General features: G+C 35.5%; 1 protein-coding gene across 1 annotated transcript; it reads right to left on the reverse strand.

Annotated features, from left to right (window-relative positions):
* Nucleotides 1-4,334: 4,334 nt before the first annotated feature.
* LOC120120384 lies at nucleotides 4,335-5,131 on the reverse strand. The gene is made up of 3 exons (XM_039140047.1): nucleotides 4,908-5,131; nucleotides 4,614-4,770; nucleotides 4,335-4,513 (listed from the first exon to the last, which is right to left on the reverse strand). The coding sequence occupies exons 1-3, from the start codon at nucleotides 5,088-5,090 to the stop codon at nucleotides 4,377-4,379; spliced, it is 477 nt and encodes a 158-aa protein (XP_038995978.1). The 5' UTR covers nucleotides 5,091-5,131; the 3' UTR covers nucleotides 4,335-4,376.
* Nucleotides 5,132-10,838: the final 5,707 nt, after the last annotated feature.

Below are 10,838 nucleotides of genomic sequence, written 5' to 3' on the forward strand. Positions count from 1 at the left end.
TATCGTATCCACAGGGATTTGAAGAAATTTATAAGCTCAATCACAACAATTTACTATTTCACCTAAGTATAGTTAGTGATGGTATATACAAATGAGAATGTTGTGGCAAAATGAAATAGATGTTGGTGAGAATGGAATATGGTAACAAATGGAAATGTCGTGGCAGAGTTGATGGAAATGTCTTAGCAAAATTAAATTAAGTGTAGTGGAATTAATTGAAAATGCAAAGGTAAAACAAAATGTAAACACTGATTTTGATTAAAATGACTTTAGACTCCTCACACAACAAGATACTACGGGAATGAATGATAGGAGTCACTTAGGAAACTTAAGTCTACTTCTCATGATGGTCTTACTTCTATGCCTTACTTGTCCGACAGAGTTTAATAAGGGTGCCCTACACTATCTCTAGTAAAAGGACTCAACAGGTTCAGGATGTCATGGCAAAACCTATTGGCGTTAGTAAGTGCAGGGATTCTATTGGTTCAGATAACAGAATATGTCACGGCAATACCACTTAGCGGCAACACTAGCATCTAACCTCTCGATTGAGAACTACTCCTTTTAGTCGATTGAAATCCTAGCCTTATGTCTAAGGTTGGATTAGGCCTAGTTACTATCTAGAACACCTTGCTTATGTGGATCCTCCCTAATTTCTCTCGAACACTAAGGATATGCTACTTAGTCATTTTCTCGAACACTAAGCAATCTCCTAAGGAATTGCTACTCTCATAGCTCCTACAACCTTAAGGCATTAAACATCATAACCAAAACAAATAACAACATACAAAAATAATCATCCATTAAAATAAAAGTTAAATATTCATAAGGAACTCCCACCAAATAAGAGTAGTTCATGGTGGGGTTCGAATATTCTAAACAAAAAGGCATGAAATTAATTTGTTCCATACAACCCAAATAAGATAAAAGAGAGCAAACATCAAAGGGAAGAAGGAAAAGCCTTCGACATGCACTGCCGGAGCTCTCCTTGGCCACCACGAACTGCCCCATCTCGCTAGCTCCTCTCGGACGCCTAACTCGCCACCCCCTCTAGCTTGTTAATGGAGGAATGTCACGGCAAAAACGATTGACTGAAAAAGAAGAGACCTTTTTCTCTCTAAAATTAAGATCAAGTCGGCGTGTGTAAAGTCTCTTTCTTTTGGTGACTTCATCTCCTATTTATAGGGGAGAATAAATCTAAGAATTTGTGTTAAAATTCCTAGGATACCTTGATCAGGTTCCTTTCAGTGAGGGGGTGAGCAATTGTGGCAGTGGTCCCCTCCTGGGCAGCATGCAACTTGGGCATGGTCCCGACAGGATCAGTCGACCCAGGTGGCAAATGTTCCCTCATAGGTGACTGGTGGTTGAGGGCACATGAAGACAAGGACAACTGGCTCTTGAAAAATATCATATTTCTTCTTTTTCCGCTTCCAAAATATCGTCCGATTTGGCATTTGCATTCTGCTCAACAGTCCCAACATGTCACGGCAATTCCCTTTTGCTTATCATTGCTCCCAAATCATGCACATCATCAAACAAAACACCTTCCTCATAACGCAACACCGTTTACAAAATAAAATTTCACGACAAAATATATTTCCACCACATGCAATTATATGCTCCTAAATGTATCTATATGATCTTATATGAGCTCTTAGACAATCAAGATCTTAAGTGAAAAGGCCCTAAATATGGTATTTTCGCAGAGTTATCAAACACCAAGCAGCCAACTCTGCTGAACATCAAACTAAGCAACGAACAAATCCAAAATCCAAGCTCTTTCCAAAATCAAAAACCTGGAAAGAAAAACTCTATATAGAATATACCCTCTATACAACTACATAATTATACTCCATGCCAACCCCAATCAACTATTTGCACTACAACATTCCTCCCAAACCCACCAAATAATCATGTAATCCAATCCTACTAAATATAACAAAACTTTCAGCAGAATAAAAAGCAAAGAGTAAACTCTGAATAGGAGACTGTCCAGTGAACTTCCTGTCTCGATGGACCCACACTCCTCAACAATTAAGCAGCCAAAGCAACAACTCTATCAACCCATCAGTAAAGAAAAAAATCAACAAATCCCCCAGTCAAGACAAAGTTGCAAAATCAAACTTGTTAATACAACAGCCCTGCAATTTAGCACAAACAATTATCCTAATGCATTCAAAAATCTCTTCAACTAAACGAGAGCATCCCTAAAATGCCTAAAATTGTGCTATTCCCAAATAAAATACAGAAAACAAGTCCAGACCAACTTCAAGATACAGACAAGCAAAGACTTCCCTTTGAAATTAACAACTGCCCAAGCCAAAACTTCGTTCCAGCATAGTGACATGCAAGGCACGGACATTGTTATTGCCAGTCATACATGGGAAAGAAAAGTTGCAGGAAATCGGGGAGTGGGTTGGGTGGCAAAGGAAAGGGAAAGATCAGGAAAGTGGTAGATTACTAGATGCGACGGTGTGAATGTGAAAGAAATTAAAGAAAATTGAGAGGTTCAAAACCGCAAAATGAGTAAAGTAAGAGGAAAGAAGACAAAAAAAAAAAAAAGAAATACAAACGGTACCGTTTATGCTTAATGCTGAATATTCTATATAACGTTATTTTTCGTTAAAGTGTATTGAGATAAGGAATTTTGAAGATCATATTTATTTTTAGTATGATATTTTTATATAAAAAGTTAAATCATTTAAGATAATTATGAAATAGTATTTTAAAAAATTGAATCGAAATAAAGCTAAAATAATTGGCTAAGCTAAACTAAAACGGATGAGGGAAGGCAGCTTCACTCGCATCAGTGCTCAAGAAATGTTCTAATATAATCAGAGGTGTAGCAGTAGCATGAAGAATCAATCGGGACACATGGGACAAAGCCATACTGATTAGTTTATCGGCCACTACATTCGTTGACCGACCAAGGAGCTCAACACAGACGAGTTTTCCAAAAGCAAGACCACGAAACGCAGTGCGTATATATTTTATAGGCGTAATTATTCAAATATAAATCTTTTAAAAATATTATTTTATTATTAAAATCACTTAATAAAATCAATGTAAAGAAAAAAAATGAATTTATTGTTTGGTTAAGAGTACAATGAACTTTCAAATCTACACATTAAAAAGGAGATTTTTAGTAAGACTAAATTTCTTATTCATATATCAGAAGTGGAGATTTAAAGGAATGATGTATCTTTTGGCCCCTAAGTTTACCTGCAATATGTAATTTAGCTCCTGACTTCTGTTTTGGTGCACTTTGACCCCTAACTTTAGCATTAACCTGCACTTTGACCCCTAACTTTTTGTTGGGTGCAATTTTACCTTTGACTTTGATGACAAGTGCCTGTGGTGTCAAGGCCGTCGAGTGCTCCTTTAATTCCTGGTCCTAGGCCAACAGGTCTTGTTAGTGAAACTGGCCGTTTAGCTCCTGACCCATCACCTGCAACAGGTTATGTGCCTCGATCGTACAGTCAGAAATGCCATAATGGGTAACCATGTTGCTTCTAGTTCAGCTGGTTTCACTCATCCCAACTACCCTAGCTCATGAGTCAACCCACTACGGGCATACTCCACAGAGCTCCGACTGAATGGATCCAAATTCTGCCCAGACAGGGTTTTTGTTTGGCATGACAACTAGGGATACTTTTCCAAATGCACTCCAATGGCTGGAGAGCTCTCAAAGGGATGACAGTAGATAAGTAGTCTGGGTGTAATGGAACCGAGGAGCTCCTTTTTGCCGAGCTTCCGGGGTCTACAGCCGGACATCATACCCAAGGTGTATTCGGAGATGAGTTTCTACATCTTGGTCCCATTGACGACTTGCTTGATGAGGAGGAGTACAACGTTGGGAGAGCAGTTAGGGTAGGATCAGGGTTTCATTCTCTGGGTAATCGCTCACATTTATTAAACCCACAGTTCCCCTTTCTATTCAATTTGTGCACGTCGGGTGAGATGGGATCCTCGAGTGGTGAATGTAGGTTTGACCGAGTACAGAGTATCCATGATGATGATGGGTTCCAACAAGGTTACAGCAGTTCTTCGGATAACCATTTCGATACACCGAGGGAATTTATTCTGATGGTGACCGACAGTGATCGACAATGGTAATGAACGACAGACGATAACGGGAGATTTTGATAGGACGATATCGGCTGACAGGGAATTTACTATGATGGCAGTCGAGTAAACCAAAGGAGAGAAAAAGAAGATAAAAAGAAATAAGCTTCCTTGGGGAAATAAATAGGAAATTTTCATTTAAATGAAAGCAAAAGAACTGGACTAACACTTTACATAACTTTAAAAAAAGGATAATGTGATACATAGAATAACCAGAAAATAAGTTTTTATTCTTTCTTTCTTTGTTTTTTTCACCCAACGTTGGAAGAGCGAGAATCTTTACCACCAAGTGTTTGAATAATTGCTTCAAGTAGTTTAATTTCCTTATCACGCTTAGAGATCTCTTCTTGCTTTGCTCGCAGCTCTTCCATGTGAAGTTCAAACACTTCTGCAAACAAAGAAAGTATATATAAACAAATCAACATTTAATCATTAGCCTAAAATGGGGAAAAGACAGAGAGAGATGAGGTTGAGGATATGATGTCTACTTGTGGTGTTCTCGAGCTCTTTGGTAACCTCAAGAGCACGCAATTCGGCAGCCTTCTGGGCGGCCTCAGCCTGTCGTTTCTCTGAACGAGTACGCGCCGATGCCGTGATTGCGGCATCTACCTCTCTTTCCAGCGTTTCCACCCTTTGTTCAAGAACCTAAACTCACCAGATCAGGAATTATCATGCTTCAATTGATAAGATCAATTAATTATAACTGTGACCTAATTAACGATGTTCAGATCAAACCCATAAAATCCTAGGTCATAAATTCAATAATAATAATAAGAAGTGACCTTTATGGTTCGCGCTTGTTCGGAGGTAAGAGAGGCTTTGGCGAAGGTATCTTCGTCGACGAAAACAGCTTTCTTGAGAAGTAATTTTTGGAGAGAATCGAGATTTGAAGCCATCTCCGACAGATTTGCTAAGGCTCCGGTCCATCGCTCTTCGCTTGCTTTGCCCTTCATCTCCTGCGCCATTATTTCTTTGCTACCTTCTGCAACTAATCTACTATTCTAAACATCGATTTTGACTTTAAACCTTTTCTTGGGCTTTTTCTTCATGGACTACCTCATGTTCTCTGCTATTCTTTCGACACAGGCCCGTTTCTTTTGGATATTTGATTTATTCTGTGATTTTTTTCTTTTTGGATATAAGAGTACGTTTAATTTTAAGTTTTTAAAATTTAAATAAATAATACATAAAATTTAATTTATGCATATTATGGATCGGAAAATTATTATTTTTATTTTTATCAAAATTCATCAGATTTTTAATATAATAATAATTATTTTTCAACTAGAAAAAAAATATGAACCAAGCGTTCTCAGTGATTAAAGGGATTGACGTTATCATAGAAGTCACGGGTATGAGCATGACGTCTATAGGGATATTTGAGCGTTCAATGTTAAATGATTGAGAGTCTTTTGAATATATATTATCTTTCAATATTAATTAAAAAAACTATAAAAAAAACTATGTTTTGTGATATCAATTAAGATTTGTTATATTAGTGTATGGAAATATTATAATTTAATTCTAAAATGATATTATATTATTAAAAATCTATAATAAATATAGATAGAAATGAGCTAAAATGATATTATAATTTAATTCTAAAATGATATTATATTATTAAAAATCTATAATAAATATAGATTGAAATGAGCTAATATAAAAAGTTTTGTGTGTTGTTTAATAACCTGAAAAATTAAGCGTTAAAAAGTAAAAGTTCATGTTTTTTTGCAATCGCCACATATTGATAAAAAATAGGAAAATATTATGTGTTGTGATATCAATCAAAATTTGTTATATTAGTGTATGAAAAGATTATAATTTAATTCTAAAATAATATTATATTATTAAAATTCTATAATAAATATAAATTGAAATGAGCTAATATAAAATGTGTTTCACTCAAAATATTTCCCGAAAATATTTCACTCAGAATATTTCTTGGAAAATTGTTAGTTTTGTTCAATTGATTTTAATTTTTTTTTTAGAAAACAAAATTGAATTGAACACTACAACTACTTATAGAAGGTTAATTCAATAAGGTAAAATTGATTAAACTTTCTCTATATCAAATAAGATTATGGTATCTAAAATAATATTAGTGAATATCAATTTAATATAGAAGATTTAATGAGAATTTATATTTTAGTATTGCCCTAATACAAGGTCGATTCTATTAATATTATAATTTTTTTTTAAATTTTAACCTTATCAACATTATAAAAATATAATCCATCTCATATTAAATTTTTATAAATCGGAAGTAGTGGCTTTTTTATATAAAAAATAATGATTTATATATCACCTTGACAAAAAAACTTATTTAAGTTAAAATGTATAATTTAGGATATATTTTATTTCTCCAGGCTTGGTATAACCGATCCTCCTTCAGCCCCTCCGAAATCTAATGCCTCCCTGTCACACTCCAAATTAGGGCTAGATTTTAATAATTTTAAGTATCGAATTAAAGTCGTATCAAGGGAGAAATTAAGGATCAAATTGTAAATTTTTAAAAGTTACAACTTGGTTTTGGACATTGTGGGAAATTCAGGGACTTAAACTCGAATTATCCCATTTTTTGTTATTGAAAAATAAAATTTCATAAATTTTCCCCATGTTCTTGTTTCAGCCCCAAAAATCCCAAATCAAACAAACCCCTGCGTCATCCTCAAGCCTTTGATTGTCGATTCGCCTGCCCCCGACCACTGTTATGATGTTCTGACACCACCAGACGAACCGTCAGCCCCTTGCGACCCGTTCCCGACCTTGGATTTACCGAATCAGTCGTCAATTACCGCGAAGAATAGAGGAAGCATCATCGAGCAACCCATCTCGAACCCTGACCGTCGATGACCAGTCGCTGTCACCACCCATCCCAAACGTCTCTCCTCGCCAGCATGACCAAAACCCCTAAGGCCATTCAGTGCTAGCTGTCACCGTTCGCCATGGGAGGAGCTCGCCATAGTTCATCAAATCCCTTGCGCCGCCGCTATTTTCTCCCGGTTTCGGCCAATCTAGACACCAGTTTGGCTCACGAACGCCATCATTGCACTTCCCACCTCCATCTGCTCAAAACCCGACAAGTGGGTCAGGTCAACATCGCCGATTTCATCCGTTCACCGACGTAAGTAAACTCTTCGAGCTAATTTCGAACATTTTTCATTGTGGAACCGGTCCAGGAAGCTTCTAGAACCGGTCTAGGAAGCTTCTAGGATCGGTCTAGTCAAAATGGTCTGAGTCGGGTCTATTTGACCTGATTGAGTCAACCCGGACTGAGTCATCTCGTCTAAGTCAACCCTTTGACTTTGACTGTTGACTATGGTCGTTGACTTTGATAAAAAAAGTCAAAATTTCTGAAAAGTCATATTTTATGTTTTTCAATGTTCTAAGTCCGAATATGAAGTCCGTTTTGCAAAATTCGCACCCGGTAAGTCGTTTTCACTGTTTTATCTTTGGATTCAAGTTGGTTTTCGATTAAATTCAGCTTTTGACGTAAATTCGGTTGTTATGTATCCGAGACATTATGGGACATGGAATTAAAGTTTGAGGGTGATCGATTGGAGTTTAAATGTTCGATCGGTGGAGCAAGAAAATCGAGGTAATACTCTACTACCTTTTGTTTGCTTTCCGGAACACATTGATAATTGTTAAATGCATGAATGGAAACAATTGGTCCATGAGGTGTATTTAATTATCATTGGACTTAAACTGAATATGGAATAACGACAAAACACTATAGAAGATTCAGACTGCTCATAAAAGAAATTGGTAGACCGATTGGAAATAATTTGAAGTCCATGAATTATGTAATAATAAATTGATCTTAGAACCCAAAATTCTGATTTATTTTTTTTAAGGTTAAATGTGGGGAATACGTGACAATAAAATTACGAAAATACCTTTATGAGTTAAAAATGACTAAGTTAAATTGAATAGAAATAGCGTATGTATCTAAATTATGGAAACGACTGAATTACTTTGGAAACTCTGAAGTGACCGAGGTAAACTTAAATACCAAATTACCTAAGTACCCTCAAAGACCTAGAATTAAGTGAATAACTTGGATAAGTCTAGAGATGATGATGAAGTTATATGTTGTATCGTCTATAAGGGTTTTGAACTACGAATCCATCACGTTGACATTTCGTGATATCGTTGCAACACAGAAATAAAATAAATACCATTGGAGTACCTGTTCGTCTCCCTAAGATCCATTCAACGACGATCTTCATTTTGTTCAATTTAAATAGTACAGTTAGTGTTAAGAAATGAATAATAGTAAAGTGTCACGGTATGAATGATTGACAAGTATCGTAGTGTTGGGATTTTTCGTTCAATCGGACTCGAAATCTAGATAATTCAATATTTATATTCTTGAAATCTGAAATAACTCTGAACGAATATATCTGGCAAATTACCCAAAAAGGTACATATGTTTGGATTGAAATAAATTTATCAAAATGTCATCGAGATGTGGAATATTAAAATAACTCTAATACTCAAATGACTAAAATACCCCTAAACCCCAAAAAAATAAAATACCTTGAACTTAAAGATGTCTGGATTAACCTCGAGTGTTGAAGTAACCTTAATATCCTAACGGCTTAAATTAAGTGAATGTCTTTGGATAAATTCTAGAAACACCAACAAACTTATGTTGTATTAACCCTAAAGGTTATGGAGCTTAACTCAAGTATGCTGAATATTAATGATAATGATACATCCCAGAAATGTATAATACCATCAAATACATGATCATCTCCTTTAGTTCCGTTCGGTGGTGATTCTGAAAGTGACTAATTCAACAAGTGTAATCAATATTAAGAAGTAATTATTCGTGAAGTATAACAGTCAGGAATATTGACAAGTTTTACATGATGGAGATCGGTTAGTGCGATTTGATTCAAACTCATGATAAATCGGTGTAAATTCAGAATATTGCAAACTACCATTTTACCCTTATTGGATTAAGTTACTAAGAATCCATCAGAAATTAAAATGTCTAGAGTACTCGTATTTGCCTGAATAATGGGAACACTTATGTTATGTCTAAATCTTCAATAATTCTGATGTAAAAGATTCTGAATGCCTTCCTGATACTCAATTGCCTACGAAAAATGTCTAAATATTGTATGATATTGATTCTGAAATCCTATTAAATTACAAAAGTTTCATGGTTCCCTACCCGATAAATACCAAGTATCTCCGAATAATATATGAATCCTCTAGTGTGTTCGTTATGTGACATGTACATGTTTTACCTGTTTTGTAATGTGATTTTCCAAAATCACATTATAAAAATTTACTGGCTTATAAACTATGGCTACATGGTATATGTTCTCTGGTTACCTATTTTTACTGGAAAACATAATAGTTTCTGATTTATGGATCATGGAATCTACTGGTTTATGAACTATGGTTGCCTGAAATGTCTTATATGGTTTTCTGTTTTCACTGGAAAATATGATTGTTCCTGATTTATGGATCAATGAATCTACTGGTTACTACTTGAACTTTTTTATTGAGACACTATCTGGGTAGGCTAGAGTGTGGAGATTCAACTCTGATCAACCTGGTAAATCCTTACAAACCTAAGGTGACCCTTGGGTAGGCTCTGAGGTGCCGGGAAACTTTATTGGGTAGGCTCTCAGGCCCCAAGGTACTCTATTGGGTTAATTATGATACTACATATGGTGTACAAGTGGAGGGTAATTATATGATTTATTTTATTATCACGCTTACGAGATTTTACTGGATCACGATCTAGATATTACTGTTACTATTAAATCTTATTTTTACTGGATACCGTATGGGTAGGATTCTGGAGTATAGAGGTTCAACTTTGATCAAGCTGGTAAATCCTTACGGACTTAAGGTGACACTTGGGTAGGCCTATAGAACTCAAGGCATTCCCTTAAGGCGGCTTCTTTGGTGTGTGCTTAGGGTAAGTCCTTATGGATGCAGTTTTGGGGAACTGCATAATAGTGTTTGGTTGGAGGGTATTACTATGGTTTTTTTTAAATATGTTTTAAACTGTTACTGTTTTAAAAAGATCTATACCTTTACACTGGTTTTGGTTGGAACACACTAGACATCCTATTCCAATCTCTTGAAAACTTGGTACTCTGAATGTTTCCTATGAACTGAAATCTTCATGGCTTTTACTCGATGAAATATCAGTGAAACCTCAGCTCATTACGAAAATCTGTAGACGGCTGAGTCAATAAGGAAAACTTATGATGTTCCTTTTATCTGCACGTCCTTTAGCATTACTTGGTAGTTCTGTATTAATGAGCTTCCCTAAGCTCACACTTTTACTCATCATTTTAGGTTAAACGAATCAAATCAGTGCAGCTATCGACATCAGTAAAGGAGTTACATTGTCGTTACTTGCGGAGTAAAGTGCATGTGTATAAGGGCATGTAGGTTGTATTTTGTTTTTATATCTGAGTCTGAGATCTGTTTTATTTCTGAATATTATTAAATTTTACTTTTGTATTTATAAATTATTTATGGTTTTAGGCATTTTAATAAAAATTTAAATTTTCCTGAATTTTTATTGTGGGTCACTTCGGTGGCCCTAATATGACACCTTAGATCAGACCGAGCCACCCGCATCGGTCTGTGGGTATTACAAAACCCCACCGCCTGTAACTTTGATGAATATTGATACCTCAGGAAACTTTCAGCTGCTATTTACTTATATTTTGTCA

This window comes from Hibiscus syriacus, unplaced genomic scaffold, assembly GCF_006381635.1.
Source record: "Hibiscus syriacus cultivar Baekdansim isolate YM2019G1 unplaced genomic scaffold, ASM638163v2 tig00110338_pilon, whole genome shotgun sequence".
Classification (NCBI taxonomy): Eukaryota; Viridiplantae; Streptophyta; class Magnoliopsida; order Malvales; family Malvaceae; genus Hibiscus; species Hibiscus syriacus.